Source organism: Branchiostoma belcheri, unplaced genomic scaffold (assembly GCF_001625305.1).
Source record: "Branchiostoma belcheri isolate BF01 breed outbred unplaced genomic scaffold, Haploidv18h27 scaffold73, whole genome shotgun sequence".
Taxonomy (NCBI): Eukaryota; Metazoa; Chordata; class Leptocardii; order Amphioxiformes; family Branchiostomatidae; genus Branchiostoma; species Branchiostoma belcheri.
The window spans coordinates 482,095-497,056 of NW_017804387.1; the positions used below are offsets into that span (position 1 = coordinate 482,095).

The 14,962-nt window shown below is 43.8% G+C and overlaps 1 protein-coding gene across 1 annotated transcript in view; it reads left to right on the forward strand.

Annotated features, from left to right (window-relative positions):
• The window catches only part of LOC109485153 (A disintegrin and metalloproteinase with thrombospondin motifs 12-like), a 45,647-nt gene that overhangs the window by 15,893 nt on the left and 14,792 nt on the right, over positions 1-14,962 (forward strand). The window contains 5 exon segments of the mRNA XM_019788590.1: positions 9,982-10,196; positions 10,638-10,721; positions 13,093-13,217; positions 14,053-14,202; positions 14,608-14,754. Of these exon segments, the coding sequence (XP_019644149.1) occupies positions 9,982-10,196; positions 10,638-10,721; positions 13,093-13,217; positions 14,053-14,202; positions 14,608-14,754 (721 nt within the window).

Genomic DNA, 14,962 nt, shown 5'->3' on the forward strand with positions numbered 1-14,962 from the left:
GATTTTCTGGCCATTGTTTTGTTGATTCAATCTTGTCCCACATCTCCGAGGCAAAAATGCGATGTCACTGACTGAAAACGGTTGCTAGTTTTATATCGTATGGTGCATGGTTCAAGCTATTTATGGTCGGTACCCCAAAAAAGAGACACCTCACCTAGCTTTCGTGTCAAACGCCTCAAGTATGAAATAATGACGAAATATGTTGAGAAACGGCAGTAAATGTCAATATCAGACAGATTTCCTCATCGAGAATTTTTTTGCCGCCCTGAAATTACGTTAGATGGAAGGTACTCTAGATCTCAGAGAATCGAATAAATCGAGACGAAGTGATCATGAGATTGTCTGATGACTGGCTGTTGACAAGATAATCGTTTTCTCCGCATGCCAGCTGTCATGCCACCATGACAAAGCATACCCCCTTCTAAATATCCAACGCGTATACTTCCATTCCATAAACTAACCCACATACCTGTTTTGTGTCATGTGATATGAAACATGACAAACGCTAAGCAATCAAGAATTCGGAGATTCCATACCTCCATGAAAGGTTTTGTAAAATGTTTTTTTTTCTCATTGCCTATGGAAATAAGGTCGTAATTACCACCATCTATTTTAAATTGTGTTTTTTTAAATCCCATCACTATATTTTGCTTGTGAAATTCCTATCCTTTGGCAATGTTTCATCTCAACATGTCCTCATTAATTATGCAAATGACTTCTACATTAACATAATATATGCATAGTGATGTTAACATTTACATGTCACAAGGTATCAATTCCCCACCATTCACTATTAACGAAATAAAGGAATCATAGAATTTTCACATTAATTATGCAAATTAGGCCATTACTTGCATAATTGGTATTTGTTCATGTTCCACCTGCCATAGATTATGTCCTCATTGATTTTGCAAATAACCTCTACATTAACATAATATATGCACATTAATGTTAACCTTTAAGTAATTACACATGTCACAACGTATTAAATTCCCATCATTCACCATTAAGAAATGTATCATTCCACAGTCGGAAGGGTTAATATCCTGGACGTCTGGTTTTCTGCCAAGCTTACTTTCCCTTTTGGAGTATTGACAGAAAATGGGGCATATGATAGAAAGGTCACAATCTTCCTCACCAACCTCTGCTTGGAGAGAAGGTTGTGAGAGAGCGATGTAAGGTCATGACCCGGTTGAACGTTGTTGCACCATAAAGTCTTTATGTAAGTCTTTGAATACCGCTTAAACAATCTACACACAGTTTGACTGGGTAGACACAACTATACGTGTATGTAGCAAGGATAAAACCATCTTGCAGGCCGTCCGTAAATAAAGCTACCAGGTCTTCACATGTCAACAAGTGTTTAAGCGTCTTTATCCGGGCTGAACGCTGGTATTTCAATGTTATAGTTAGTGGCATCTACACATGGACTTTTCCTGTGACATGATCCTCGGTACCCTCATTCTGATTGCACGTTTGAAAATACAGAATCACATGGTCTCAAGAAATATGAAAAAGTGATTATTTGTTGACAAGGAAAACGACTGACAAGTCGTCTACCAATTATAACATATTTCAAGCCTTAATTATGTTTATTTTGGATTTCCGAGTTTCCGGAAATCTTCAGTGATGCATTCGACCATCGAAATGCCATCTTTAGCCAAGTGCTGATGTATTTTTCTAGCTCGAAAGCTGCCATAAATAAATGCGAACAATGCTTGAACGTTCGGATGACGCTGTGCGGCGAGAAGACTTTTCTTCTTACAATAACATTTCAGGGGTGGTCGCGACCGCCGGGAATTCAGAACCGACTTATCCTTCTGCACGACGTTGTGTCACGCTGTCAGTGTTGAGTGACGTGTGGAGAGCCATGTTACCCGGGAATTTGCTTTGTTCTTCCACTGTTGAGGGCGCAGATAGAAGGGGTCAGTGAAAACTACCCTGGAAGCCAGAACTCGCTTTCCGGGCCGCAAGAGCAAGCCATTCGCCCGCTGGTGTGCAAACCCCTCGGGCTCAACTCCCCCCCGTAGCGGTAATTTAGATAGGCGGGCGAAGGGCTCTTGGCTGCCGAAGGAAAACGGCTAACGGCCCGATAATAGTTTTGGCATCCAGGGTAGTGAAAACTGTGACTCGGCAATGTTCAACTCAGAGTCAGAGCAGAGGCCCACTGGGTCGGTGCTGATGACAACACTGAGGCAGCTCAGCTTACAAACAACAGGAAAACTGGAGACTGGGTAAAAGTTCATTAAGGTCAAGGCTAGACCAGGACAAGCGTCTGTCTATGTCGCTTAGCAAAGATGTCTCGCGATGCTTCCTTAGTGACACAGTTACATGTAACGATGTTACTGATAGCTGTGTGCACGTACCTCCATGGTGAAAGGACGGGTAATGCCCCCTGCTACGAGGTGTCTAGTCGTGATAGCACCACCTCTTCGGGACAGACGAGAGACAAGTGCTATAACTTATAAGCGGTTCCATGCGTATTTTGGTCGCACACGTGGCCGCCTTCCTCTCGGTTGTTGACAATAACATTCTTCCCGGGGATCGTCACATTGTGACAGCCGCGAGGAAGTGACAGATCGTTTATCAATGCCGAATTTACTGTAGTTTGATGAGTAAAGGCACAAATATGATAATGTTTGTTGCAAATTACCTCAGATCACAGTCAATGTATGAAAGACTTTTATTGTACGTTTATGCTCTTACAAGTTAACTGCAGGTCATCTGTAAAACAGAAGTAAAATAGCTTACTACCCCTTACTACCCCTCTGGGTCGGTACAACAGTGAGGCAACTCAACTTACAAACAACAGGGAAACTGGAGACAGGGTGAAAGTCCCGAGGATTAGAGCTTCGGTCACAACCCGCCGTACGTGCTTCTGCGTGCTGTCTACGTGCAAAAACGTGGGCAAACGCAGGGCATCCGTGCGTGGTGAGTACCGCCTCCGTAAGGAATCCTACGGATTTGGGAGCACGCAGACACGCCGTAGAACTTTAAGTGCATGTAAAACTTTTTCTACGTGCGGTCTGCGGATTCACCACCTGTGCATGCGAGTATGAGCGACGCGCGTGCCCCGTACGTACCGTGCGGAAGAAGCACGTGTGAGTACGGCCTCCTTGCGGTAAAGTTGCAATCGCACGGAGATCGTACGTTGTAAGCACGTACAACTCACTTACCACTTGCGCAACCTACGATGCACGCAACCGCTCACGGCCAGACTTGGCGTGCAGACCACACTCTTACACTTTGTCCAATCGTGTGAGTTACGTGCGAGTGATGTGCGTAGACGCCACTCCTTCCCCACGTTTTTAGAAAAAAAACGTAGCAGACGTAGCCTCCCAAAAAACGTACGGACAAAAAGCACGCACGGTGGGTTGTGACCGTCGCTTTATGTGAACGATTATGTACAAGTTCAACTTCTCCTGGTTTGTTAACTCAATTGTAGATCACGGTATGGACATATGGAGTTCATAATACTAGTACATGGGCTGTCTAGTTCCATAAGGAATACGATGTTTTCTGTTCTATCTAAAACTGAGAAACTTATCTTGTATACGATTATAGAGGACATTTCTCTCACTTGTACATGATGCACAGTCAAAATGACATTCATCCTCATTGGTTTTCTAAATACACGCTATGGGCCTGCAGAGTTAGCTTACACCAGCACATCGAGTTGTCCTCCCGATACCCCCGTCAGAGCATACCGTGTAGTCTCCACTTCTTTAGTTTTGCAGGCTGAATAAATCGTAGAAATCGGCCTAAAAAGGATATTAATGGCCAGAGAAGGTAGCCGGCCAGAGAAGCTCCATTTGCCTGCCAAGAAGTCTGTGAGATGTCGGTACGATGAAAAGGCATAAAAGTAATCCCCTCATCTACGGAACAAGGACAGTAGCTTAGCACCTCAGATCATTAAGGCCATAAACAACCCGGCAGGCAAAAGGAGCTTCTCTGGCCGGCTACCCTCTCTGGCCAATTAATATCCTTTTTAGGCCGATTTCTACGATTTATTCAGCCTGCAAAAGAATTCTGGTGGAGACTATACCGTGCCTTTGATCAAGCAAACACCACTTTTAAGTTAAAACTTGGCAGTTCCATCCAAGAAATGTTTTCCCGTGTTACACAAAGCAGTTCTTAACGAGCTCCATATTTTGGAGTTTGTTTAGAATTATTTTCCAGCTATTTTTTTTTATTCCAGCAACACATGGTGACGGCACACTCAAGTTTTTTCAACTTATCTTATGCCGCCACCAACGCAGAGAACAAATACAGGACAGGACTATACATATTTCCACTTGAGTAAAGTGAGAAAAGTCGTGTAAAGTGCCTTTCCCCAGGGTACAAGGTCGGTGGCATGTCAGGAGTCGAACCCGGGGCCTCTTGGTTCCGAGTCGATCACTCTGCCGCTACGCCACACGACCTCCGACTCAGCTATTGTCGGCAGTTTACTGCTTTTCACCAGAAATGCCACACGCCTGCTCACAGTAGACCACTTTGTAGAAGGTACAATGTCAAGTTCCCAACATCTAAAAGCCTCCTACATGGAACGTCAACACTGAGGACGCGTCCCTCTATTATATTGGCATACCACTTTAAGGTGCTGGCATGTTTTTAGCTCGTGGATAGAGGATCATAGAGTATCCAAAGTTCCAGCTATCGGATCTGACAACTGTAGGGGTAAGGATAAACAGGGAAATAGACTAATGAAACGGTAGTGACAATTACTCGACTCAGAGGGGTTTTTTGCTTAATGATGAACTATTTCGATTATGTAGGCGTTTGGAAATGAAAATTTTCAGTTAAGGAGGAAGGTTGGAAATATCACATCCTGAAGTCGCGTTTTGTTTTTGGTTGCTGGCTGCTGAGGTCAAGTCCAAGTGTTTTCCTGTCATCTGACGGGTGCAGGTGGTTCATCTCTGGGTAAAACTAAAAGACTGTAGTGGGACTGCCGAGGTGTCTGGAGTAACACAAGGGATGGGATCATTCCCTTATCGTGGCGATTTGTTTCTACTCATCTAAACAGACATTAAAGTCTTCAGTTAATCATCAATATTCGCAGCAGTTAATGGTATGATGAGCAAAAATATATTTCAAATCTCTTTCATACCTAGACACAGATGTGACTTTTCTTCCACGGTTATCTGTGTCTTCAGGTAGTCCGGCGCGCGGAGCTATGATTAGTGTGCTGGTTCATAGTGCACATAGTCGGAATTCCGTGTGGACCGATTCACTTTCAACAATGTTCAAGTTAAGTGTAAACAAAGATGACATTCAGACGACAGACAGACAGGTACATTTTGACAACAGCTGAGGCAGACGCGGGGGTCGGAGGACAGGAAAGAGGTCTCGCCCCCTCCCACCAACACTCTTTGCCAACCGCGCCGGATTGTTCTGCCCTTGATCACGTCCGCTTATATCTCCATATTGTCTTCCCTTTCAACATGCTATCTCACAGGTGTCTGTGTGTAAACACGTGTCTTCCCGACACCTTGTCCGGACAGGCTGTGTACAGGGATGTTGTGTCTACACCTGAAGACACTGTGACAACGTCGTGTGACACTGAGTCACGGCTCACTTGAGGCGCTGTACCTAGGGAGGTGAAAGCCCTCTGTGTACACTGTATACACATCCATAACTCCTTTGCCAGGGCTGGTAACAGAGTCGTCCTCAAGTTATGTGTGATTGTGTAACGTTGGCATGGTGCCTAGTAGACGTCTGTGAACAGAAATTAGCCAGCTTTAGACCAGCGGGCAAGTCCCTGGGCACTAGACGTACAGCGTACTACAGATGTTTTAAAGTGTAAGACCAAACCCTGTGTAGTACCTTGGAAGGGTCGAGGAAATGGATAGCTTTGAAAGCGTGCCTGTGTCTCTAGAATTACTGTAACAGACTGGCTTAGAGCCCACTCGTACAAGGAGTCGGACAGATAAGACTGGGCAAGTCGGAAGGAAAGGTGAATGACGATGAAAGAAGACACACGTGTACATGTATGTACGGGAGTATATATGATCTGTTATTGCCCGCCTGTGACTTTACAGGCACGTGTTTAGCTTCGCGTAATTTTGCATCGTTTTCACTCTAAAACCTCTCGAAAGGTCTTCCCATCAATATCATCATCATTGTCTGAATCGGCGGCATGGTCCCTTTAAACGTACTTCAAATGGCAACATAATGATGACATAATGACATAATCTTCGATTCATGATCCATTAATCCAAAATAGAAGAAAGCAAAAGGGTCTGTCAGTCTCCATACATTTAACAATGTCAGAATCTAGCAAGATCAAAGTGTGAAAGTAATACAATGCGTGGCTTGTCGTGGGGCATCCCCCCCCCACACACACCCGTTAATTTGCTAATGTCGGAGACATGTTTCAGTCAACAGAGAGTCGCGTGGACTCGGTCCAAACCTGCCACGTGGCCCGGGGCGGTTCTAACTCTGGGACCGGACCAGAACCAGCGTTGTGTGAATCCTGCCTGCCTTTAACTTTCACCGAACCACCTGTTTGGCCGCATAACGGCTTTATCCGGGCGCGTCGGCAGATGTTTGCTCCCAGACAGAAAATCCCGCACGTTATTGGGGCCACATGGACTCGGACGAGATAAAAGACCAGACTGCAATACGTGCCTACTGACATGGCTGATACTGATAGCTGCTCTCACAGGGAGCCCAGAATGTTTTTACAACTCATTTTGTAGCTTCTTTTTTTCTGTTGCAAATCGCTGAACTCTAGTCTGATTAAATCGCTTTACGGTTGCAGGCCGCCCAACATCCAGCCGGGGGAGGCAGAGTTTGCGTAACACAGACTAGCTGAGCTCCGAGCGAAATAAACCTCAGATTGCATGCACGTTCGCAACCTTGCATGTGGTTCAGTTTATTTCAGTCTCCATGCAGTTGTTTTGCTGTTTGTGAACTGCCTTCCTTTGTAGAAGAATCACGGCCGCAGCCGAGAGCCGTCCTCATAGCAAATCATTACTATTCCCCCAATCACGAGGCGCGTGTCAGGACTGTACTTTATTTCATTCCTTACCTGTCGTCTGGACTATGTTTAAAACCACGTATCATTTAAATTGCCTAGAATTAGTTCCCTCTCCGATCCGGCATCACATCGCGTACTCAACTCTTTCTCAATCAACATTGATACTGTGCAAAGTCGCAACCTTGGCCGAGACCTCCCTCGCGTAAATATATATATATATGTATATATATCCCTCCGCCTCCCAAGGCTGGCGGATGTGTACCAACATGCACTTGATCTCTGTCAGTGTGAAGAAATAAGGGCGACATCTTCGTCTGAAAAATACTGCTATTTAAGGCTTGTGAGGCCGTGTTGATTTGATTATATGGAGGATATAGTCTATTCGAACCAAAAAAACCGAAGCGAGCGTGCGAATTAAAAAAAGTTTCATTATGAAATCTACGTGGAATCTACGAAGTATGGTATGCATATGGCGAATAATAGACTTCATTTTCATTTTTACCTCCATGAAATGTGTCATGGAGGTTATATTTTCAGTTGGGTTTATCTGTCCGTCCGTCTGTCTGTCCGTCTGTCCGTCTGTTGGTCAACAAGATAACTCAAGAACGCCTGGATGGATTGGTTTCATATTTGGTGTGTTGGTAGGGTGTGACGAAAACTGGAAATGATTAGATTTTGGTCCCCCTAGTGGCTTCCCTTGGTACTGCAGCGCAACTTCCGGTTTTGATATCTCGCGATCTGGACATGCTAGGGTCATGAAATTTTGATGGAAGGTAGCTCTCGTGCTTGGGAAGAAGTCACATGAGTTTGGGCCCCCTAGCGGCTTGTTCTGGAACTGCAGGGCACTTTCTGGCGAAATGTTTAAAAGCCAATAAGTCCAGACAGGAACAACATATTTTCATTATTTTTGGTGTGTAGGTAGCTGAGAGAGAGATGTACATAATTAAATGCAAATTATGCAAATGAGGACTTAATTTGCATAATTAATGAGGAAATTCTATAATTACAGTGTTTTACATTATACTACTTACATACATGTAATGTATGTAACCTATGGCAGGCCGAACTTCAACAGATACTAATTATGCAAATGATGACCTAATTTGCATAATTAATGCGAAAATTCTATGATTTCGTAATGGTGAATGATGAGAATGTCATACTTGGGACATCTGTAAGTTAATCAAAAGTTAACATACATCACGATGCATATATCATGTTAATGCAGAGGTCATTTGCACAATTAAAGAAGAAATTTACATTTACATATCAAGATCATATTTCATGGAGGTATGAGATCTCGGAATTCTAGTTTCACATTTTCTTCTTTTCCTTTGGAATTGATTTTGGCATTCCACGTCATTAGTATTGCTTTCCAATATTCCTTTTTTTTTTAATTTACGGCTTATATACCTTTCGAAAGTACTTTTCAAGTATTGTGTCGATAAAGTTCATATATTTGCACATTTTGCAACTGCTCTGTACGATTTACAGTATGGCCAAAAACTTTTTTTCTTGGAAACGAACGAAACTTCATGCGCAGGCAGATGTCATCCATATAATCAAATCAACAGCCTAATGTGAAAGGCTAATGCCTTGTAGAAGAGCTGGGGAGTACATGTAATGTTTCGCTTCACTTGCTGTTTGTCACCGACATGACCTGGGCACCTGCAGTGTAACCTACAGGTCAAGTATGTAACATCGGAAGGGGGAGGGGCAGCGAAGCCATTACACGATAGGCAATGGAGGTTTCGCCGTTACACCTCCTAACTGTGTAAATATGACTTAGCAACGCTGCAACCCACCTGCTTGTCCCGTTTCGAAGGTCATCAGGAAGCCGTAGTCTGATAGCCGGGCCGGCGGCGGCTTGTCTGCCCGCCTTCACTACATACCTTCAAGGCTGGGTAACTCCGGGGGGCACGCCACTGACAAAAGCAATGTATAGACTAATAAAATGTACATGTTAGAATGTCAAATACGTCTGGATTTTACAAAAGCTAAAGAAATAAACCTGCACAAATGTCTATTTTAATGTAGAAGTCCTGAACTTTCTACAGGGGGAGATCTTTCGTAACGCTTCCTTTTATCTTAAACGGTCTTTGCGAGGATTGCATGACCTTAGTCACGTACATCAAGTTAATGAGTTTCGGAAGTTCAAGTCTTTAAACCCTCCTTATCAGCGTTTGGTAGTGGCTTTGTAGAGTTTGTCTGTGGCACTTTCCCCCTGACAATGCCCCGTTGTTCTGATCGGAAAGCCAACGATTGTCTCCCGCACAATAGCCTTACCCAGTTGAACTGCGTCCCCAGCAGTGATCCAAGGCCCCCGCCCCCGCGAAGAAGTAAATCGCCACTTAATGAGATCCAAACGTTCCTGACTTATGTTTAATCAGAAAACACCTGTGGTGAGTGCAGGCTCCGTCTCGCGCAGGAAATCCTCGGTCTGCCCCGAACCATTACACCAACCTGGGGTGCCATTCCTCAATCATTGTTCTTAAAAGTATGCCAAGGCACTGTAGTATGTACAGCAGGTATACACTCTCCAAACAGAGGTTGATGGTGGAAGATCGTTTGCTTTTTATATATGGCCCTTTTTGTCGCTACCACCACCAACGATTTTGGGTGGGGAATGGTTACAGACTGGCCAATTTGATACTGTCTTACCCCCACCAAAAAATCTGCTTAGATTAGTATATTTAGTCGACCCTCCACTGTGTAAGAGACTTGTGAAATAAAGTAGTGACGAAAATATTACATGTTGAGATACGTTCTTGTGTAATGTGAGCATTTTGAAGAAAAAATAAGTAAAAATAGATCTAAGTCATCAGATCCATCATTTTAACATCGTTTTAATCAACGTGCCTAGTCACGGCTTTGGTACATGTACTAGTACCAGATCTACCGGATTTGGATGCAAGAATTAATTGCGGAATTTGTGACATGTTTCCTTTAATTTCGGACAGTTAATGCAGTATTAAAATACGGTGTGTGTGTTTACATTGCAGGTAATAGACAGAGAGACGAAATCAGAAGAGATCGATGGGAAAACAAGCACCACCACCACCAAGATGGCGGCGAACAACATGGCGGCCGCGCACGCGCAAGACGGTCCATCAGCAAGGAGCGGTTCGTGGAGACTCTGGTCGTGGTGGACAAGAAGATGATCGAATACCACAGGGACGATGACGTCGAGAAGTACGTGCTCACACTGTTAAACATGGTGAGTGGACAAATCAACGGTAAATATTGTTGACACAATTAATATCGAAGGCAATTGAGGGTCCTTGAGATCATGCAATGGACAAAACAAAACTACTGCGTGTATTGCACGAAATATGCCTGAAACGGTCAGATAGCATGTTGCTAGGAAAAGAGAGAGGACCTCTCTGGTCTAGTCAACAAAGGCCAACAAAGAGCCTTCTCCCGACACATCGACAGTTCGCACCGACTCGACGTGCTCTTCTATGAACACTCCCAGCACTACACAAGCACATTAGGCACTAAAAGTTAAATACCTAAAAAATCGAATCCCAACTGAACCAAGCATAAACCAGCACCACGAGATCACGTCTAGCGAGATATTAGACGTAAACAAAAGTATAACTGTGGACGTTGTAATGTTTGAACCGTGAGACAATTCCTTATCCCTCTTCTCACTCAGGTCTCCAGACTCTACCACGACCCGTCCATCGGGAACCTCATCAATATTGTGCTCGTGCGCCTAATGCTGCTGGAAGAGGAACCAGTAAGTTTTCCATTCCAGAATCAGAATCTGTCATTTCCTGTCAGGCCACACCGATTTAATTTTATGGATGACATCCGCGCGCGCATTGATTTTCGCTTGTTCTCAAAAAAAAAGAAAAAGAAAAGAAAAGAAAAAGTCATCACGTCCACTGAGGCTCCGGCCTGGCTCTAGGAGCACGTCGGCAGAACGTACTGCACCTGCGCGAAACCTGTAATGTATTATACATAGCACTTCGGTAGAACGTCTCATACTCGTATAAGGTCGTATTCGCGCATATAAGGTTAACATCTCGTCTGTAGTTTCCAAGTGTTATGCCCGAAAAAATGTCATCTGCAACAGGCAAAATTCTAATGCAACGTTGACCAAAAGTCCACCGAAAAGCGTGAAAATGTGGGGTACGTTCTGCCGACGTGCTGGCTCTAGGCCTGGGTGGTCCATGGTAGTTGTGGTTTAGTAGCATTTTTATATTTTGCCGAAATTTTCTTTTATTCGCCCGCGCGCACTAGTTTGGGGGTCTTCAGAGGATGTCATCCATAAAATTAAGTCGGTGTGGCCTCATCTCATTTTATCACTTGACACAGGTGTGAATGGCCATGGGTAACTCCTTCGGTTAGGGACGTCCTCTCGGATAGAATGTAAAGGTCCCGTCACACATTGAGCACATTAAAGAACCCAGTACATTTATCGAAAAGAGCAGGGGAGGGGTCCTCCCCGGTGTGAGTGGTTCAAACCTTACAGTCTAGTCTCAGGTTTGACATCTTGAAGAGGCGATAGTCACCTGTTATGGTAATTCCTCCCACAAATGTGTTTGAAGCTTCATTAATAAAAATATCACGAGGTGTAAACTAGAGTTCGGCGATCTCATACCTCCATGTCATGTTACGTGCTTTTGTAAATCATATGCGTGGTGATGGCCACCTGTAAATAGATTACATTTAAAATCCTGCTCTTAATAATAGCAGAATTGTTCTGCAAAGTATTCCCGAGCCCCTATCTAGTAACATGCAACACACTGGTGAAATTATTATCACTTCGCAAAGTATGATATTGTTAATTTCGTGACCCTAGCTTGTCTAGATCACGAGATTTCAAAACCAGAAGTTCAGCTGCAGTACCACAACAAGCCGCCAGGGGCCGAAAATCTAATCATTTCTAGGTCTTATAGAGACCTACCCAAATATCAAGACAATCCATTCAAGCCTTCTTGAGTTATTTTGTTTCCAGACAGACAGATGGTGTTGGGTTGGTGTCTTGGTGATCTTTAGGTTAAATCGCCTTTGTTTTCTGACTGTTTAGTGGGGCAGATAACTGAAATAATCTTTCACTTTGTGATACAAGCACCAAACTTGGTACAAATACTCATGAGACATTACACTTTTGAAAAAGTACGCGGGCCACTTGATTTGACTTTTGGTTGAACCTGCAGAGGCGTTTTTTGCCGGTGCACAATTTGCTTCAAGGGCGCGTTTTTTGCTTCGGAAGGTCGGCTGCAGTACCAAAAAGCGCCCTTGGAGCAAATTTTTGCACCGGCAACTTCACTTCTTCCTTACTTTAACAGCTTTCTACCACATAAAAATGATGACTGTAGCATGTTTAGAACAGGAGATACAAAGCCCGGAAGGTTAGCTGCAGTACCAAAAGTCAAATCAAGTGGCCCGCGTACTTTTTCAAAAGAGTAATGTCTCATGAGTATTTATACCAAGTTTGGTGCTTGTATCACAAAGTGAAAGATCCCTCCAAAATTTGATGTTATCTGCTACACTAGTTCCAATTGGGTTGCAATATCTCTGACGATAATTTCTATAACATGTATCTGTATCTGTATCGATATAGCCGGTATAACCGCCCTTCGGCGTATCACACCAGCTTCGCAGGCACGCGGCGCGGTGGCAGCTAGCTATATCACACCGAACGACTTGTTACACTCAATCTTTGCACATTTGATTGCAAGAGTTGTTTAAAGCTTTCTAGTGATGATGCCCCAACTGTGCTTGGTGGCAACGAGTTCCAGTCTACGATAGTTCTGGGGAATTACTAGTTTTTGAATACCTCAATTCTTGGTTGATTACTCTGATATTTGAAGGCGTGACTGTCTCTTGTTCTTTTCTGGGCTGGTATCAGATACTTAGTGGTTGGTACATCCACCAGTTTATTAGTCATTTTGTACATCATGCACAGTCTGGACATTCTACGTCTGTCTCCCAGCGACCCCCACTGTAGGTTTCTTTTCATTTCCGTTACACTAGCACCCCTTTGATAATTGTTCGCGCAGAACCTTGTAGCTTGGTTCTGTACCCTTTACATGTATATACATGTAGATATCATTCATCATATACGTAGCCTGACTCCCTTCAACTATTCTTTTCGACAGGAGGAGTTGTCCATCTCACACCACGCTGACCACACGATGTCTAGTTTCTGTAAGTGGTCTAAGAGCATCAACCCAAAGGACGAGATGCACCCCAACCACCACGACGTGGCCATCCTTCTGACAAGGTAGTCACTACCCAGGCCATACAAATGTACCATATGGACTACCATTTATAACTCCACATCAGCGTAATGTGTAAAGCTGAGGAATATTTATAATTAATATGAATTTTAGCAATGTGTAATAATGTGCAATAATGTTTTAACAATATAACCTTTTGATAGCATATTTTAACGATATTTTGTGTTGACTACAGAGCAATTCAGGCATCCATTTGGGTTGCCTGCGAGTCTGTTGTCAGAGCGTATTGTGTATGTTTGAGGTTCTAAATAAATAAACCATTCTACTACTACAACAACAACAACAACAACAACAACAACTACTACTACTACTACTACTACTACTACTACTACTACTACTACTACTACTACTACTACTACTACTACTACTACTACTACTACTACTACTACTACTACTACTACTACTACTACTACTACTACTACTACTACTACTACTACTATAGAGACGAGACGTTCAAACCGCACTGTTTGCAGAATTAAGACAGAATTCGCAGTTCCTTATCCTCTACCTCAATAATATTCTAGTCACTTATCTACATGGTGAGTTGAAACAATGTATATCGACATTCGTGGAGCAAAAATGCCAAAATAGTGACGGAAAACGGTACCTGGTTGGATCCTGGGATGAGTTTGGGGTACCACCCGGAAAATTAAAAAAAAACTCATCTTAGGGCTTGTTGCTGTGTTGTTTTACACGCCCAAAATATGACACACTGATGCAAATGTGCTAATGTGGGCCGGGATATTTCCAGTTTTGCCGCCCCGAAATTGTATTGGATGCCTGAAAACCAAATTTTCATCAGTTTGTCTCTCACTGCAGGTACGACATCTGTACAGGTATGAACGAGCCGTGTGGGACGCTGGGGCTGGCGCAGGTGTACGGCATGTGTCAGCCGCACCGCAGCTGTAACATCAACGAGGACACGGGGCTGGCTGTCGCCTTCACTATGGCACACGAGATCGGACACAAGTGAGCACAGAGAAATGTCTAACGGCTTGGTTCATCTGTTCTTCTCTTTTCTTGATTGGGGTAGACGATCGCTCCAGTAAAAAAGTTAATCATTCACTTACTGAATTTTCAACTGAATGGAAAAGTTCTTTGTTCACAACCACTTGTTAAACAACAGCCAGCGATTCGATGACTGTCTGTCATTTTCATATCAAGGCAATTCTGATTGGGTCACTCTGACTGCTTCAGTACCATGTGCCCTTGTGCAGTAAACCAGTCATCGAAACCAAGGTCATCTTGTTTAACAAGTGGTTTTAAATAAAGGACCTTGCACTTGCTATATTCACCAACCTTATGAAACTATTCACGGATCAATTTTCTGACTGTTTTTACGAATCTCCTCATGATGTATAAATTTGACTCCAGTTTTGGTATGAAGCACGATGACGAGAAGAGCGGGTGCCAGACGCCGCCCCAGCAGCGGCCACACGTCATGTCCCACCTGCTAACCACACAGACCAGTCCGCTAGCCTGGTCCAACTGTAGCAGGGACACCGTCACCACGTTTCTAGAGTAAGTACAACAGCGGTACCGTGAAGCCCCTGGCACACATTCAGAACCCTTCCCAGAACTCCTGCCGATTAAGCTTGTCTCAAGTTGGCGGGAGCTCTGATCAGATGTAGGCCAGATACCTTTAGATACGATCTGTCTGTGTGTGTGTGTGTGTGTGTGTGTGTGTGTGTGTGTGTGTGTGTGTGTGTGTGTGTGTGTGTGTGTGTGT